This window comes from Chionomys nivalis, chromosome 15 (genome assembly GCF_950005125.1).
Source record: "Chionomys nivalis chromosome 15, mChiNiv1.1, whole genome shotgun sequence".
NCBI lineage: Eukaryota > Metazoa > Chordata > Mammalia > Rodentia > Cricetidae > Chionomys > Chionomys nivalis.
Window position 1 is genome coordinate 60,714,254 of NC_080100.1, and position 20,096 is coordinate 60,734,349.

The 20,096-nt window shown below is 39.7% G+C and overlaps 1 protein-coding gene across 12 annotated transcripts in view; it reads right to left on the bottom strand.

The window, feature by feature from the left end:
* Mef2c (myocyte enhancer factor 2C) overlaps nucleotides 1–20,096 on the bottom strand; it is a 170,097-nt gene that overhangs the window by 35,863 nt on the left and 114,138 nt on the right. For 9 of the 12 annotated variants that reach the window (XM_057790153.1, XM_057790157.1, XM_057790151.1 and 6 more), the window contains one exon: nucleotides 6,743–6,886. In XM_057790153.1, the coding sequence (XP_057646136.1) occupies nucleotides 6,743–6,886 (144 nt within the window). Of the gene's footprint in view, nucleotides 1–6,544; nucleotides 6,683–6,742; nucleotides 6,887–20,096 lie in introns of all 12 variants that reach the window. The other 3 variants (XM_057790158.1, XM_057790161.1, XM_057790162.1) reach the window with 2 other exon arrangements.

Sequence of the window (20,096 nt, forward strand, 5' to 3'; positions counted from 1 at the left end):
TAACATCAACTATCTGTGACTGCTTCACTGGCTGGCCGGCATCTGCTTATGTTGTTGACACCTATAGTGAGTTCTCTGTTTATGTTTATGCTCTTGTAGTCATACAAATACTGATAAAAGCAAAGGTTTCACAACTTTCTTTCAAATGAATTTTTTTTTTTTACTGTTTTTAAGTGAAATAAAAATGCTCAAGTGACATCGTAATACATCTGTGTTTTAGGTCATTTGTGGGTTGTATACAAGCTAAAAGAAAATGACTTTTGGATAAACTCTATGACAATGGAATATAATGCATGATAACATATCAAAGCATGGACATATACCCAAATATCCAAAGTCCTGTTAAGCAAGAAAAAATATTAATGTACTTGTAGGGCATAAATGTCTGTAGAGTGGTAAACATATCCCTTTCCTGACATGCCAAATGAAAATAGAAGTCACCTGTGAAGACAGTACAATAATAGTGCTAAGCAGCCATGACCATTGAGTCTTTTTCTCTCTGCCCTGGGCTCCAGATAAGTCAACCAGACTTTCTGGCCACTGGTGTAGGCAGTGGCAGCAGCAACAGCCCAGAGTGGAGTAGAGAGGCCAGTGCATGTTTTGAAGCAGCATCCTTCTCGCTAAGCCGCAGCTGTATTGCAAGGCTGCTTTCGTCCATAGGATGACATACGTTTGAGTGGCTCTCTTGCCCTGCTGTCGTGATTTCTTGCTCCACTTGCATTAGGCCTGCAGGTAACAGCTTGTAGGTTCCAAATCCTAACATACCTCAGTTCTCTATCATGCTTCCTTTAATTCTGTCTATCTATCTTCAGCTATACTCTTGAGTTTGGCACTTGTTTCTGGCTTTGACCTTAGATCATGATATTAGTTCTACCGATCTGGGGTGAGCACAATTTGGAATTTTGGGTGGATGTGCGAACTCCCTCATTCCCAGCACCACTATGGCGATTCCTGCAGTTGCTTCTTGACATATCTAACAGTGCTGGGCCTCATCTTCCTGCTTTTTACTTTTAACACAAAACCATCAGGATTCTGACCCTTTAAAGCACACCTTATATGTCAGCATCTCTCTGCTCGTCCCCAGCATCCCCCTGCTCACCCCCGGCATCCCCCTGCTTGCCCCCAGCATTCCTTTGCTCATCCCCAGAACCCCTCTGCTCATCCCCAGCATCCCCCTGCTCGCCCCGGAATCCCTCTGCTCGCCCCCAGTATCCCTCTGCTCGCCCCAGCATCCCCCTGTTCGCCCCCAACATCCTCTGCTCACCTCCGGCATCCCTCTGCTCGACCCTGGCATCCCCCCTGCTCGCCCCCAGCATCCCTCTGCTAGCCCCCAACATCCCTCTGCTCACTCCCAACATTCCCCTACTCTCCCCCAGCATCCCTCTGCTCAACTCCAGCATCCCTCTGCTAACCCCCAGCATCTCCCTACTCACCCCCAGAATCCCTCTGCACACTCCCAACATTCCTCTGCTTGCTCCCAACATTCCTCTACTCGCTCCCAGCATCCCTCTGCTCGCCCCCAGCATCCCTCTGCTCGCCCCCAGCATCCCTCTGCTCGCCCCCACTAGAGTGCCCATTCTACTTCAAGTAAAAGTTCCACTTCCTCAAAAGGTCTAGATATCCTCCAAGTTTTGGTATTTACCAACCTCCACTATCTCATGCTTGTCAGCACACCCTTGCCCAAATTTCTCATTCTTGACCAAATAATACGATTAATCCAAGTATCACATATAAATTTCTTCTCAAAGAACTGCCGTCTCTAGGAAGTCCCCCTTAACTATTCTATTTCATCTGTCATCTTGCTTACTCCTTACACCCATCTTAGATGTCTTTCTCATCTCTTACAATTAAAAAGATTTCGATGTTGGTTAGAAATGGTCCAGTTCATCAAAGTACTGAAGGTCTGTTACTCTAAACAATTCAAAATGTACTCTTCTTGTTATATGTTTGAATATTTCTCCCCAAAGGAGATTTTTAAATATACTGTATTAATATTAAAAGCATAAGATTACCAGTTCCTACATATGTTCTGTTGATAGGCACTAGGGTGTGTAATTTCCATACTTGATGCAATTTAACCCTGTCATTATTCCTTCATTGTACATAATGTCTTTCTTTTTCAAAACAGTAAGATTGCGAAAATGGCCCAATGCCATTGAACTAGAGATGATTCTGGTTTTGATCCTAGATCACTATGCAGTACAGATTAGTATTTTGGAGCAAATGAAATTTTATAGTCAGAGATCATATTATTTAAACACGTTGGGTATTAGTAAACTACCTTCCATGGGCCACATGATTAATAAACTTATACAACCAAAGCCTTGGGAAAATGAATTTAAAGACTTCCATATTACTCAAAAGTCCATACTTTAAAAACCGCTATTGATTTCAAATCTTTTAATATGTGCTTATCGTTCCTACTTATAAATATTCCACTTTCACTAGGTCCCTAAGCATCACTACACAGCTCAGCCTCTCCTCATATTGAATAGAATATTGACTTTGACTCATTAGAGGGCCAAGTTTATCTTTCTTCCCCTAAGATATTATAGGTACATTCACAATACAGGAGGTAGGTAATAATTAGGCAATGAACTGAGGTATCTTACCAACCAGTTCAGTGAAAGTCACCAAACTCCTTTCCCTTCTAAGCATCACCCTGAAGAATCACTGAGTTTCTAGCACACTGAACCATAACAACTTGAAGAGAGGATCACTATACAACCATTTAGGATTGGCTAAGTGGAAGTCGGACATATTCCAGTATCAGAGCATACCTAAACAGCTTTGAACTCACAATAGACACCAACATCACTGGTACACTCTGTTGTTTGTTTCATTGCTTCAAGTCATGTCAGGAACTATCAACAGTAATTTGAAAGTAGATTATAAGCTTAACATGACCACACTGATATGATGTCTTAGCAAATCAAGATTAGCCTTTTCCAAAGACATCTCAGCTGCAGCCCAGTTGGATAATGAGTTGCCAATTAACCAGGGAGCCATTTGGTACTCCTTGGCCCTGATTTCCTTATCCGTGTGAAGAGATGATTGCACAGATAAAGATAATGAGCATTTCTGAATATTTGGGAAGTAACGTAGAGGGTAATGTAACCCAAATGTTTTGAAGAAATTTGCCTTATTCTTTTCCTTCTTGATTTTCAAAATTAGGAACCTTTAAGAGATTTATATTAAAACTTGTGGGCTCAAAAGCAGAAGTCCCCTAAAGGTAATTATATCATGGCAGCCTCTAAAAGTTCAGAATACTCAGTTCTGGAAAGTGGAATTTGGGCGATAAAAGTGCTGTGGATAGGACTGTCTTTTTACTTAGAAACTTGAAGAAGAGGGAGCTGAGCTGCTGCTTTAAGAATGTGAAGGACTTAAGAGTGACAGCAAGCAGGTTGTCCTTGTCCTAAGTGATGCAGAGAGGGTGGCTGCTTAGCTTGAGGCTACTGTCTCTGAAGAGTAGACAGGGCTCTTCATGTGTGATATCCCAGGAAAAAAGGGCATCTGAACTCTTAATCTCCTCAAAAACTCCACCCAAAAAATTCTGATAAAAATCAAATAGTAATCTTTGGTAAGATATTTCTTTTAGTTAATGGGCCTTCTTTTATTCATATGAACAGCTGAACTGAATCCTCTGTTTTGTTGTTGCTTTGCTACTAACTGAATTATTATTACCAAGCTTCAGATCTCCTAGTAGAGAAAATAATGTAGTACAAGTCTAATGACCAATGACTACCAACTACCCATATCCCAATTTTTTCATGACTTCCTAGTAGGTACAGCATACACCTGTTCATTTCCTGTATATCCTCAGTGTGCAGACTTTCATCACTGTCTGAGCATCCGCCCTCACTTGCCCTGGATTCAATTAAGTACGGGTGATACGCAGTCACCCCACCTAACTTCTCTCTATTCACTTCACACCCTGCTATGACTTCATCGTCTCTGTTAGTTTTCCATCCTCTTCCTCTTTCTTGAACTTTACCATGCTGTCCCCATCAGACCTATGTGTTCAACCTTTTCCTTTTTTTAAGTATTTTTACTTTGCGTATATATCATTTTAACTGATTTTCACATTAATTCTGTTGCTGATTCTAGGTACAACATCAAGTCTCTTTCATCACAGTACATCATTTAGAAGAAAATATGGATATTTCTTTCCATTTTCTCTCTTCTCATTCCCTCTAAAACAAGTTTGCTTCTACCTCTCATTCTTTCAGCCATTTTGCTAATCCCCGGTCCTCTACTGGAGCTGTTTTGCTTGTCGTGACTCCCAGCATGAGCTGTAGCAAACCCAGCGGGAGGAAATGCTGGTCGACAAGATTCTAAATCACCCATGAATTATTTTGTGTAATTGAGGGATATGGGCATAAATTATATTACTCCAACAGGTGACTTCAGTATTAAATTTTCTGTTTTAAAAGGGAAATGCTACCCACTGGTTCTTTGTAATAGGGAAACAGTCTTGTAATGTTTTTAAGAATCCAAGACACTCTACACACAAAGGGCAGAGTGTCCTTGCCTTGCTGTAGATGTTTTAGCAGCTGTGAAAATGTTCAACAGTATGGACTTCCAGCAACTGAGAGTAATGTGTGAAAACTGGGCTTTTCATCGTAGAGGCTGAGCCACTCAGTAAGACATGAAGACTCCATGGCCCAGCTAGAGGCCTGTGGCTTCTCTTCAGTGCTCTGCCCATAGACTCTCATGTGTTTTTGTACCTTCTGCAACACATTCTTGTACCTATTAACAAGTTATGTATCTTGATTTTGGGGCTTTTCACATGACAGGGTGAAAGATCTTGGGGAATCTAGGTATTGCATCTTCTTTCCCTTTAAATGTGGGGAAACTGATCCATCAATACCCTCCCTCTAAAACTTTGGAGGTTCATTTTTCTCCATATTTAGGTTTAGCTTTGCTGAAAATTATCAGCAGTCTGGAAGGTATTTGTCTTTTTCTGATCTGTGCAGATGATTCTTTTGACCTCAGTACTGAAGGCACTGCCTATAGTCCTACATTTAAACCTTTGTGCACAGAGCATTAAACTAGTCTTTTCTATACATAGCCAAAGAAACTCAGGCTCGAAGAACTGGATGTTGACCCAAAGAAGCTGCTTATTTCACTTTTCCGGGTAAAATAAATTTGGATGGACATTTTATCATTTGAGAATTTTGCATACACTTATCAAGCATATATGGATTTCTTTGATGGGTAAAACACTGTGAACATGTGTAGAGTGCTGGGAGGTAGCAAGACCTTTAAGACTAGGAGGTCATATGGGAGGCTTTTGAGGAAGGAAAGGGACAGGGGAAATGATGTAATTACATTATAATCTCATACTTAAAGCTTAAAAAACAGCTGCATTGCTGATTATATTTCATTTAGTAAAAGGAAATGTAAGGCGTCATGAAGACAGAGTTTCTTCTAAGTACAATTTTGCAAATACATTTTAAAGGGTTCATTTAAACCAGCAAAGGCTGTGTCTGTGCTGACTATGGCAATGCATTAGTTAGTTTGTGAGTATAGTCTGGATATGTTTACAGTTTTTCACCTCAAATATCTGTATGTTTAATCAATAAAGCCCATTTTCACTGCAGATCGGTTTTTAATACTCAGGTTTGAGCTGCTTTGCTAACTTATCAGAAATATACTTTTCTGAAAAAAAATTAATTATGTACTGAGAAGCTTGTATACAAATTAGATTCAGGTACTAACATTAGTCATACCGTGAGAGCCTTGAGTATAATCCTTTTATGCTACAGAATTCATAGTGCTTGATTGATAACCAAATCTAACAATAGTCATTTTTCCCTATACATCTGAACAAACAAAATTATACATGCACAGCTATTTTTCTTAACTATCTGGCAAGGCATTGATTGTTAGAAAATTTCTGAATCGGTTAAGACAAAATTTAGCCAAAAGTTAAAGCATGGAAAACGCTGGTGTGGGCAAAGCAGAATCATTCTAACAAAAGCTTTAAAATCACACAGACGTTGAAGTCTTACCGTTAGGTTTCATGCACTCTGCCTCCTGCAGCTCATTAGCTTTAGCCCTTCAGTGCTGTTGTTGGATTTCATGTGCATGGGGAGGGGCTGATGTGTCATTCAGAAACCAGCCTTTACTAAGGTCAGGACTCTCTGTACATGATGGAAAGAGTTCCACTCATGTATCTGGTCTCTGCATACAAAACTTGTGTGGAAGGCAATTCTTGTGTTGTTTTCCTGTACTGTGATCTGTGTGAGAACTTCTTGCATGTTGCAAAGGCTGTGTAAATTCAGGGCATGTCACATAGATTTCTCTCTTTCTCCTGTGAACTCTTCTACCTCGGAGTGAACTTCTCCATGGCAACTCTTTGAGATAATGTAATTTCAGTATCCCATAGGGGTTGCTTTCTAAACGCATTGCCTGTGGGATGAGATGGCCATTTTATCTGTCTGACTTTGCGATGCTTCTTAGAGCAAGCCATCACCGAGAGGGTTAAGGTATGTTACTGTAGCGGTTACCAGCAGATCAGCCATCTACCTTTGGTACTTACAGGAATTTTATGACTCTTGATCATATTATCAAATTCTTCATTAATTTTTTTGTATTTTTCTTCAGTGCGTGGGGTGAGTGCATAAGAGGACTCAGGATCAGGGCTTTCACAGCCTTTGTTTTCCTTCTTGTTCAATGCCTGCCAGGTTCAGAGAAATATCAAGAGTAAACAAAAATGAAGGGTGCTTTGAGTACTTACACACAATCTTTGCCTGCTGATCATTAGATCAATATCTTCGTTAATTTTCCTGTACTTGTCCTCAGACTCAGGGCTGTGACCTACTGAATCGTCCGCATCGGGATCTGGGCTGTCACAGCCATTAAGGCCCTTCTTTCTCAAAGTCTGAAATACATAATATGGAAAGTTCAAACCTCGACAAAGGCTGTTAAGAGACATTTAGGGATATTATATAAAGTCAATCTGTCTAGCATTATTATATATGTTATACTATATTTATGAAAAGAAATCACAAGGAGAGATTGAATCATTTCAAAAGGGTGTTCATTAATAGTATAAAAAAGGAACAAGAAACCTTCTTATTTGCTGCTAAATTCAATGAACAAAGAAGGTGAAATCTCTTGATATGGAGTTAAGACAGAAATATATAATGAAAAACAATTACAACACAATGTGCGAAGTGCAATGCACTACAATAATCTTTTCCCACAGAAACATAAGCAGTCAGGATGTTGCACAGTGAATTCAGATTTTGAGATGAAAAAAAGGAGAAAGGTTGCAAACACTATTTCTGGATTTAGCATTGTGGTTGACATTATTTTTCCTTTCCACCCCTGGCACTCGACAGCAAAAGGGCATAAGGGAAGCCAGCTAATCATGAAGCACTTACAAGGAAGAAGCTCATTTGGAAGAATTATTTTTGCTTGTTAGAGTTCTGTGTAAGTGTGAGATTCTGTATTGAAATTCCTAATATTGAGAAATTATCTTCCCAAACAGGAGCTAGAAGCAACATTGGGATGGCTGAGCAACTTAGGACTTCATTATCCTGGGCTGAGTAAGGAAGACAAGATTATATAGGCAACCAAGTCTAGTTATCAAACAACAAAGATGTCTGGTTTCAGCTGACTAGGGATCAGCCGGAGAGTCTTCTGACACGTGAGAGTGAAGCTAGTGGCTTAGTGCCAGCCTCCTGTCTCCTGATGTCGTCTGCTCTAGTTTCAGCTGTCACTAAGGAATAAATACTAATAAAACAGCATAACCATTTGGAAAAGTATGAGTCAGGAGTTCTGAATTTTATTCTTTTTAAAAAACATGGTTTTCCATGAAACTATGTACAATCCAGTGGACAGAAATAATATTGTGGCTTTGAAGATCACAAAACTTTTGATTAATCATATACCCTGACATGTTAATAATTACACGAGTATTACACATGCTATTTCTTATTTTTCTTGGTAATACAAGGCTTGGTTACAAAGAGATGCACAGTTATCTGTCTCTCACTAATGGGAAGTTCTGCAGTGCTGATCTGTGTTAAATAAAGAACTCAGATATAAAAAAAGCAAAAACTGAATGAACCCAGTCAAAGGTCTGAAAACCAAGATAACAATCCATCTCTAATTAATGTATTTGGGGAAAATAAATGATGGCATTTTCCAAGGGAATGTCCAGCTTAAAAATTCAAATGCATTGATTTTTATCAGTGTTCAACAATGTTACTTAAAATTAATTCTTGAGGCATTGAAGGCTTGTACTTAAAAAGAAACTGATAGCTATCATGTCTCATACATCTAGGATATAATGCAGATCTGTAAATATTTATTAATGTTATAGTGGTATAATATAACAAACATATGGTTACAGTTTATTATGTGGTAAGATGGTTGAATATTAAAATGAATATTTTGACATAAGATGGTAAAATATACATTTTAATCTTGGGGAATTTTTAATTGGTGGGGCCACCTGCCCCCCTCTCATGAGTTTATAACCATAGATTTTGGTCTAGAACAAGAACTCATCAAGAATTCCCACAATAACACTAGAAAGAATATCATAAAACACGGGGATGATAATTCATTTACTAACTTCTTACATTTAAAACTCTTTTGTTAGTATTATATTAACCAAACAAACACTCTACTTCTGGTATGAATTATCGTGTGTTTTTGCTTTGACCTCTACGGATTCTTGAGCTCTTAAGGAAACAGAGTGTCCTGCATTACATTCTGTGTGTGTGTGTGTGTGTGTGTGTGTTGTTGTTGTTGTTGTTGTTGTTGTTGTTTTTTATAATTCACTTACAGGATTGGAGAAATATCTCATTGCCACATAAGCAGGAGGACAAAGTTCTAAGCCAAATGAATGCAAAAGAGCTGGGCTTGATGGTGTGTACCCACAACTCCTCACCCTGGGACAGAGGGTGGAGAAGGCAGATCCCTGGAGTAAAATGGTCAGCTAATCTATCTTGAAAAAGTGAGCTTCAGCTTCAATGAGAGGCCATGCTTCCAATATTAAAGGTGGGGTGTTGCCCAGAAAAGAGATTGGATATCAACCTGTGGCTTTTATGTGCTCATGCACACACATGCATCCATACCCACATGTACACCTTCACAGACCCACACTTATAAGCATTTAACATCAGACACACAAAACACATAGAACATACACAACAACTCACATTCACAGTTTTAAAAAATAATTCACTTGTTATGGATAAAAGTAGATAAGACCAAGAAAATATCTAGTAGCTTTCAAAAGCTACTTATTTATATTGTATTAGGCATGTTAAGATATTCTTATGAAAACCTTTAGCTTAAAGCCTCATGTGATGTTAATTTAGAGTCTTAATAGACAGTAGATTTTTTCAATGTGTGTTTTACACAATAAATCTTATTCTAAAAAATATCGTTGTTTTGATATGCAGATTTCTGACAACAGAACGCAAGGGTTAGAAGAGGCCTATCAACTGTCATTACAATCCATCTGGCACATACATGTGTGCTAAATATTCTCCCAAAGCTTTGGGTGGGTAGATACTGTGGTTTATAAAAATTCAAACATTGCTTATATTTTATCGAAATACCTCTACAAATATTAACTCATTCTGTCTCACAAGTGCTTCATGAAGAACTTAGGAAACATTAGGACAGATCTCAAACTAGTACTGCCAACCATAGCAGCTAAAGTTTTGGTCACTGCTTGGGGACAAAGAGGAGTGACTGACTTCTCCCTTTTGAAGTTTTTTGCTCTTAAGAAATGAGAAACACAACCTTCTCTGTTTGACTCAAGTTCACTCAACACTCATAAATATTAGGTTAAAAATTTAATGAATTATGTTTGGGGAAAAAATTTAAGGATGGCAACAATCCCTAGACATCAATTTTTTTTCAGACGAGGTTTTATGTAGTCCAGGCTGACATGGAACTTGCTCTGTAGCTGAAATGACCTTGGACTTCCGATTCTTCTGCCTCTATGCTAGGATTACAAGCATGTGTTATCATTTTTGGTCTATATTGTGTTGTGGATAAAACCCAGATCTTTTTCCTTGGGAGGCAAGATCCCTACCAACTAAGCTATGCTATCAACTTTTAGTCAAGAGCTGAAGCATCTGATGATCAACCAAACACTTGATTTATGGATTAAGGAACCAAAAGAATCCCTCGTCACTTTGTACCTGAAGCATGATGTGAATTACTAAGGCAGACAAAGTTGGCAGCATGGAAATGCAATGAACAGGGGGAAACCAGAAGCTGATTTTCTCTCAATAAATTCTTCTTGTGTCTGATAACATTATCTTGCAATAAACATGACTGGTATGGAAGTAATGATTTAAGCTAAATTGTGTGATCTTCAAAAAAAGAGCTTTCTGAGACATAGAAACACAAAATCTGAGAGTAAATTAATATCGAGCTCTAAATGCCCACAATCACATAACCAGAGCACTGGAAAAATTGTTCAAAAATATTATCCTCAGCTGAGTGCTTGCATAATATATTTCTGCCAAGAACAAATGATTATGGTGGAATTATAAAGCTTGGAAAATGGAAGTGGTGGCACAAACTTGAATACCATAGTGTGAATGCAGAACTAGAGGAACGGTTTTATCTTTATTATATTAAAATCTACAGCTGTTTAATGATGACAAAGGAGCTACTGTTAGCCCCAGCCAAGTCTGTCTATTCACAGTAATGAATAGTCAATATGAACGAAAGGGCTTACTAAATGGATTCAAAGCGTATTCCTATAGGACTTTTCCAGCAAAATCAAACTCTCTGCTGTTGGCCTCGAGAGTGTCTCTGATCTTTTTATAAGTGTCTCTGGCCAGGTAACGTAGGCATTCCGACAGCCATTCTTTAACAGAGATAGAAGTCATAGACAGGACTTGTATGCAAAACGGTGTTCCTCAGATGATATCATGAAGAAATCTTTTCCTGTGTGCCAAGAGAAGGCAAGGTATCTACCCAAACCACCAACTCCAACTCCTTACTACATCTAAAAAGACTCTGCCCCCCTACCCCTGAGAGAACTCTGCAAGTTTTCAGGGAGGGAATCTGTATACCGAAGCCAGCTTGCCACAAAAGAGTGACACTTTTGGGCTAGATCAATTGACTGCAGAGGCTTCTGGGGTGTATTCACAAAGTCGTGATTGTCATACAGTGAGCAGAGAGCAGCCGCTCCTAGAGAAGTAATTAGACTGACAGAAGGTGACATCCCCAAACAATACATGGGAGAAGTCCAGGCAGGTAATCCAACAATTATGTGGTATCTCTACGCCCAGATATGTGGACATATGGACCTGCATCATTGCATGTGTTCACCAGGAAAACCTGAAATATGTATAAACCGATGATAGCTGACAGGTGCTTCAAAAATTCTAATGAAATAGATGTAGGGTAACAGATTCTATTTCATTACTGAAAGGAATATAAATGAAAAAGAAAACCACATGGAGCCTTATTTCTTGTCTTATGCATTATGTTTTCAACGTGACAATCTTTTCCCTATGCAATGATTTAAACTGATTTTTCCTTTTCAGCTACCCATTGTTTTAAATTCTTAGTTTTCTTTTAAAAAACCATCTCTTTTTAGTACAAAAGAGGCCCCTAAATTATTGGCCCTTTTCAATTCTATGAAGCTATAGATCTCATCTTAAGGCTATTTAAGTAGGATTCAACATTTCTTTCAAATAACTACTATCTCATAGTAAGAGCTCAAACCAGCCAATTTCCTCTCTGTCTGCAGTTTCAGTTCTGAATAACGTACGTTTGCATTGTCTTCTAATTTTTATCTGCGCCTAACTATACAGCTGAAATTTAAAACTCTTTTGTGAAAACCCCCAAATTACTCTCATTAACCTTTGTTAAAATCCAAGTAATCACGCTTACTTCCATAATGCTTCCCCGACTTTATGGTGTTCATGCATCAAGAACACATGCAGGCAATATTACTGTTAGTTGCATGGATATTGCGTTCACACAAAAACCAAGGAAGAAAATCCATTGACTTAGGAAAGGCAGCATTCTTTCTTCTGATTTTAAGTCTTCTGGGCCTGGTGAGGACAAGCTCAGCAGGCTTACGTACAGGAAGTCATGTAGTTGTAAATGAAATGAAGGCTGGGTGAAGGGACTCCAGGCTCAGGACATGTTGCCGTCTGGGAGGGGCCACCCTAAGATGCTCCTTGAAACCTGGAGTGAGGTCTATAAAGTCAAAGTAACAATGTCTAAATGGGGACACTAATATACAACATATAATTATGTTATGATTTCTAACAGAGCTCTTGGGCAGGGGATGACTAAGTGCCAAGAAATTTCCCTACAAGTTTTAATAATCAAAACTGTAAGCATTGTCTGTGTCACATTTATGTATTCCACAATTCTCTTTTGTTCTTACTCCAGGAATAAAAGGCACGTCAATATACTGTGAATTTAGTACAATCAGCACTTCAGTCTTAATCAGATGAGTGAACCATATACATAAAAAATTAAATCATAACAAATTATTTGTGATGAAAATCTGAAAAAGTTGAAAATATAAAACTATCACACTGTTTATCTCTAGATTAATATTAATTCTAAACGTATCTTTTCTTCTACTGATGAAAGATGTGTGTGTGTGTGTGTGTGTGTGTGTGTGTGCATGTGCAGGGAACTACCAATTACAGTGTTTTTTGTTTGTTTTGTTTTAAGATTTTATTTTTTCTGTTATTTTAATTTTTAAGTAAATTTTTAATAAAACAGAGTTACACTTTCCCCTTTTTACCTTCCTCTTGTGCTCTTCCTCCCACCCTTCCCATGTACCCTTCTTGAATTTATAGCTTTTTTTCTTTGATTATTTTTACACACACACACACACACACACCTCAAAGGAAGTTATGCCACTTGGGCTGACAATGCTTCTCATAAGAGTCATGGGCTAACAAAAACCCCAGTACCATATGTGAAAAACTTCCTTTCATAAGGTTGGTCAAGGTTGTCCACTATAGACTACTGATGTAGCCCTTGGTTGCCTCCCATAGACTGAAAGCAAGCGGCTATTACTGAAGACAGCACACACTTAGAACAAAGCACTCGGGTAATTCAAGGCAGACCTAACCTGAAAGCCTGTTTTCTAGGATTTAACTTCTGTGGTTTCAGAAAATACTGAGCAAGCTGCCAAGGGAGGAAGCACTCTGGTCCTCTACAGCTGCAACGTCCACAAACCATGACAGAGACCATCATGGTAAGACGTGAATAAAGGTGCAATAAGAGGCACTTACATGTTTGTGGCAACCAAAACTGTCTCTTAAGGTCCGCTTAATAGCAGGGAAGTCATACCTGGTAATAGAAACCTAAATTCCAGGGGTTAGTGACCTTGGTAAAGAATCTACTAACAACACTTTGCTAGATAGCATAATTCCTTACTCCATTCTAAATCTTACCCTTATACCTACAGGTAATGCAGCTACCGCCCCTCATTAAAGATATCTCTCTTAATAAAAATGCAGAGTTGTGGTGTTCAGTACCACTGAATAATTTACAAAACAACTCCTTCACCTAAGTCTCAGGAAACATTTGAGAAAATGGGACCTGAAGATGATAAGGGCCAGAGGATCAGGGAATTTTCTAGGCAATTGTGACTCCTAGAAAAGTCAGAAGTTATACCTATAAAGTCTCACCAACATGAGCTGATAAGGGCACAAACAAGAGACCTGTCAGAGTGGGTGGGTAAATGTCCATGGAGCCTCAATGCTACACTAAGAAACACAGGCAGCTGAAGACCGGGAGAGGGAGGAAGAGCCTTCCACAAAGAAGAGCTCACCAAGTGGTCATCCAATACCAAATGGTCAGCTCTGAAAGCACACATACAAGCAACAGTACACAGACCAAAGAACTTATATTTAGAAAAGCACAGTACATTTATATACATAGATAAGCAGTGATGACTTTGGAAGAACAAGGAGGGGCTTAGAAGGAGGAAAGGAAAGATGGAAATGATGCATTACAATCTCAAAAATAAAGAAAAACAATAAAAAGCAGCTTATTTTTATAATAAAAGGAGAGCATTGTGGATTTTATTTTTGATTATGTTGACAGCTATATTTCTGTGTGTGGGTCTGAGTATGGGGACACAGTGTCCATGGAGTCAGAAGAGGGTGTTGGCTCTCTGGGAGCTGAACTTAGACAAATTAAAGGACCAAACTTTCCTTAAAAGGTAGCATTAGAGGGACTAGAGAGATGACTCAGAAGGCAGGAGTGTGTACAGCTTTTCCATAGGGCCTGGGTTTGGTTCTCAGCACCAGAGTTGGGTGACTTACAACCTTCTGTAACTCTAGATCCCCAGGATCTGAGCCACTGGCCTCTGCTAAAACATACACTCAAATGCTTTTCTCTCCTGTCTCCTAATATATACAATTAAAAAATAAATACAGTAAAGCTTAAAAAATAGTGTAGTTGAAGTATTTTTCCAGTAAATTGTTTTGTAGTAATGTAGAAGATAATATTTAAGGATTTGAATGGTTTTTAATTTATCAAATATCATCACATGCTTTCTAATGGTCACAGAAAGGATTTAGATATGACATTTCATGCAAGCATTTAGATATGACAACTCCTGAAGTCACTTGGAGTGCAGTGGGCATGAGCCCAGGGTCTTGTGGCTCGCCTACTGCCTCCCAGCAGGTAAAGAATCATAATGTACAAGCATGGCAGAGCTGCTCCTCCAGCTGGGCCCTAGGAGTAAGTCAAACAGTCACTAGTCCTCCTCCGAAGTGAGCTGACATGCCACCGTGTCAGCTTTGAACTGCTCGCATCACACCGACTTCACACAGTTTCTGTTATAGCCTCAGTCACCCGTTATTCATCACTTATGTGTCTGCCCCCTTGGGTGCATTACGAGGCCCTTAACAAAAGCTTTCCCCGTATTTTCTTTGGAATTCTGCATGCAACAGTCTGACACCCTTTAGGTGCTCAACTCAGCAAATGCTGTGGAGATGAAAAGGACACACATTTCCTCTTCCGTGGTAACGCTTGCTGAGCTTTCCCAACTGGACTGAAGCTGCCTGGCTGTGAGGCGGAGGCAGCAGTGAGATCCAGACCACTGAATGTACACTTGCCAACTGCTACTCTGTCTTGGTGTTGCCTCTGGTCCTCCAGATGTGAATCGGTTTTCTGACTATATGGTTCAAATTACTACATGTTTCTTGCTGCTCTTGGGAGCTTCTTATAGCACAGGGCTGTTTACTTGTCATGCTGGAATGCCAGGACGTAGCATGGAACCTGGGACGTGGCAAGAGCTTATTAGATGTTTGGAGCATAAAGGACAGACTTAAATGGAAAAAAAAAAAAAAAAAAAAACAGAGCAGAAAAGAACATCCAAGTGACAGGAGGAAGAAAATCAGCCTCAGTGCAATGGTTTCTTTATGGGAATTTCCCTATTTTTACTCTTTTATTTACTGTTTCATATTATTTTTAACACTCAGCATCTCATTATTTTAAAGTAATCATTACAAATTTACTATTTTTGAAGTGTATAGTTTTTAAGGCAGAAAACAATACAAAATTGTTCATAATTTATAGTTTCTTGCAACTCAGGCATTTCATCCTTTATCCCATTGCTTAAAAATTAGTGGTTTGATTGACATCTAAACCTCAGGAGAGGTGACGATGCCTCAAAGACTGAGGAAGAAGTTATGAGGAGCTAATCTCTCTCAAGGCAGAAGGAAAGGGAAAATGAAATTCATTGTAGAAAAGGGGAAAAGGGAGAGGCATTTTAAGCAGAATGTAAATCGTAAACAAAGCTAAACAAACAGATCATAGGAAAGAGCATGGGAGAAGGTCTGTGAATGCGTGAATGCACACATGCTCAGTTAGCATGCTTCTGCAGTCCTGGGCACAGCTCGCCTCTGCTTCCCTAGAAGTGTTGGGAGCTGTTCTCCACCATCCCACTCTTCTAGGCTCAGGAGAAGAACCTTAACCTGGGGGAGTGATTCCAGAGCCAATAAGATGATCCAGACTTCCTTAGGACAGGAGAGCAGCTTAGAGTCCTCGTGGGTCTTCTGGTGTCCAGGCATCATGGGCTTGGTGTAGAATAGTATTGAACTGGGAAGTCTGACACACTTCAGCCATGAAACACTCCCTGATATCCTGACTCGAGGATCAACCTAAAGCTGAATATTAAACAGCAAGTATGATGTGGGCCTGATATGTTAATAAAGTCAGTCAAATTCAAGATGAATCTGAAAAATAGCTGATGTTGATGATTTCTCAAAAAGGGAAGGAAAAAAAAAAGCAAGCCAGCATGAATTCAACAACACTGAGAAAGAGAGGAAAGGAATAAATTAACAAAGATCAGGAAGCAGGTTTTGTGAGCGCATGAAACGTGAATGTGACTCCATATCTGAATCTTCTCGACTGTGGCACTTCCGCCGCAAATCTGTTACAGGGGAAAGTCTGAACCCAGAGGCACTGGAGCTTTAAAAGCAATTCCTCAGTGTGTCGTCTCTTATAAACCTATTAACAGAAGTCGCTGCATATGCTCGCTTCAGTAATCACAGTAAGGACGCACTGTGACTTTTGTTTCCGTGTAGTTTCTTGTCTAGTCTTTCATTTGTAAGCATGGTCAACGCATGACATCATTTGAAAGGAGAGTGGACTGTCTCCTACTGTCACCATCACGACGTGCCCCAATTTCTACAGGGGTTAGAAGGATCTCTGTTTATTTCTATTCTCATTTTTTCCTTGATTCCAGTTTACCCCTTATTCTAGCCCTCTGTCAGAAAATATTGTAACTTATTGTAGCCAGAAGCCCAGAAATCATCCTCATTTTCATCCCCTCCTCCCAGCTGTCCTCCACCTTGCTCTTCTGCCTCATGTTCTCAGTCTGTGGGGTTTCTGAGCCCACTTTCCACACCAGCTTCCATTATGCATCTGGCAGGGTCAAATATAAGCGAAAATCTAATTGCATCATTGTTCTCTTTACTAACCATGTTGGCTGCCAACAGTCATGTCACACACAAGCTTGTAGAGCAGACTCTCCACCTGCTTTTCTGGCCTTTTCCCCCTTCTCTTCCAGAGTACCGAGCTTTGACCAAGGGGAAGTCTTCCTGTAATTTCCCAAGTCTGTAGCAAGTTATCAGACAGTCTTGACCTGTGCTATTCATCCCTGTCTGGGATGTCCTTGCTTTCCCTCTCTGCTTGGGAGACCATAGCCATCTCAGAAGTACTCCCTCTAGTGCTTGTATCTTTCTTGCTCCTGAGATTTTGGGGGCTACTGCTACCTGGAATTACAAGGAGAACAAAAATATTTTTGAAGAACCAAAGTATTGCAACAGGTATCTTTGTGTCCTTATTTTAGGTATCCCCAGGAACAAAGTGCTGCCCTTGATGTATATAGGAAACTCTCCTTTGGTTAGATCTCTACTCTACCACTGGCTTTTCAAAAGGTAGAGGATACACAGGTTTTTTTATTTTTATTTTTTTATGAAGCAACAACAACAAAGATTTGAGGCTAGCAATGGATTGGATTCACTTGTTACTACATCAGAAGGAGACATATAAAACTTTATTTCTAAAGCAATCAGAGACTCCCAAAATTTAGAAGCTCCCTTATATCCTTGCCAAAAATGCTCTTCCACTGGGCCCTCAGAAGACTAAAGAGAATTAAGAGCCCTAATGGGCTTGACCTTGGCACATTTTCCCTACCAATGGGAAATTTCTCTCTTTGCCCTTCATCCAAAATATAGTTTTCATGTCTCCAGTTACAGGCCCAACATGAGCCAGTAACTGAGACAGAAATGACTTATTCCCCAAGTTCTTTCCCATTTCTTGAGTTCTTAACTGGCAGACACGAAGGAGTCTAAGGCCAACTCTAGATTCTGAAGACAGACTTCACTTATGGTGTCTTCACCCTCTTCCTCCTACCACTTGATCACCTCCACTTCATAAACCAGCCCATTGCCATCCACTGGTCACAATCCAGTCTCTACTGAATTTTGTTTTCTGTTTGGTTATTCTGCAGTGATTTGATGGCAAAGGTGGAAAACGGCCTCTTATGCACCACCTCTCCAGCGAGTACAGCCTGAAAACTCTCTACGTCCTAATTCTGAGTCTGAAATATAGCATCCCTGAGACTAGTATTAACAACTCTAAGCACAGACTAGCAGTGCTCCCCACCCTTTTTACTGACATGTTAGAAAGGAACTAAGGTCTGAGGAATAGGTAGTATCACAAGGATGGTGTCAGGATAGCCTGTGAGCTAGTTTCTATGGATACCCAAGGAAGGAAGTCAACATGTGTGAGAACAAGTCACAGTATCTGTGCAATGTGATTGTGTCCAGTACATGGATATCATTCAACAAATAGTGTTGCTAGTGAAAGAATAGTGGGTTCTAAGGCTTCAGTAACAATGGTACTTATTTAAAGTAAATTACGATACGACCTGAAAACACACAGAGAAACTTATTAGATTTGAACGCAGGCTACTTATTCCTTTTACGTCTAGCAATGGCCACCTCATAACTCCAGGATCTCCTATCTATTCTAATGCCAAATTTAAAATTTAGAAAGGAGAAAGGAAGAACAGAGTAGCCTGGAGTTAACAGACGTCAAGGGATAGAGCTTGATTAGCTTTAGAGGGGCCCTGGAAAAATAGTTAATATTTTTTATGTATCTCTACAGTTATATAATTAACATTTATTTCATATCTGTATGCTATCTCTATTATTGCTCTTACTTATTTTTTGTGTTGTTTTTAGATTGTAAGATTAATGCAGACAGGAAGTCTCTAGAGGGCTGTCTGTTCTTGGCAATTAGCTGAGGATCTGACAGTAGAATGTTGCAAGAGATCAGCTAACTCTTCTGGACAGGCGTTCTACAGAAGAAAACTGCTAACGACAGCCTGACAACATACAGCGAGGAGTCTCAGACAAGCTAAGAAGAAGCTGGTGGCTAGAAGCCTAGCATTGTTCCTCAATACAACAAAGAATTTTCCTTTCAGAGGAGGTCATGCTATGTGTCAAAAGTCAGCAGACTCAATCTGCAGCCTTATCACCACCATTACCACCACCATCATCGCTATCATCATTATTTTCAACATAAGACATCTCCTAGGACTTTGTTAATATAACATTAGCTTTCTCATCTTATTGCCTAATGCACTCTCTAACTTTTTGTAACAGTCGCTGCTGGTTGGTTAGCCCGGTCAGTTAATCAGGTAGACAGATAGAGCATGTTGGACTCCAGCAGACTTGTCTATGAGCAGGAAAGCACAGCAATATTTCTTAGTGATCAAACAAACAAACAAACAAACAGACCTGGAGAGGCTAGTTAGAACTCAGATCTGAGGAAAAGGTCATTCATAGATTTAGGCTCAGAGTATTGAACTGGAAATAGTGACCTAGGTTTCTAGAGTTGTTGTTAGTCGGTGAATGAACAGAACTCCATTTATCCACTCCCGTATTAGGCAACAGGGATTTCCACACCAGGCCTCTGAAAAGCAAGCAGGAGAGATAGAACGCCCCTTCTTTCTTTTCTGCATAAGTTAGACTGGCTTCTACCGCGTGTCTCTCCAAGCACATTGTAAACCACAGGATCTGAACTAGCAGGAAACTTAGAGTCAAGCCTGCACCCTATGGCTTTATCTCATTACCACAAATCTATTATGTGGATCAAGAATAAGTGCTGGATTTTATGATCAGTGGTCTCGAGTAGGTGTCTAGTAGGAGGATGCATTATAGGGTTCTATTATTTAGTGATCAAGGGGCATCAAGTAAATAAAAGGTGCTTAAAAATAAATATTCTCCAAATCCCCCAGACAGAGGCTTAGTCTCAGCCTCCCTCTTAGAGCATGAGCTGTGCTTACTAAGCACATCAGCACTGTCACCCTTGCTGCCTCCACCTTCTCCCTGTGACCCTACCGTGGCTTTTCCATCCAGACTGCCACCAAACTCCTGCCTCAGTTTACATTCCAAACCCAGCTTCCCGAGGGCACAACTACACCTTTTCACTACGTATTCCTAGTACCTGGGAAAGACTTGGTCCCTGAAATTTTTATGAATTAATGCAGATTTTAAGAGTTCATTAATAAAGGTCACTACTTGCCTTCATAACAACACAATGAC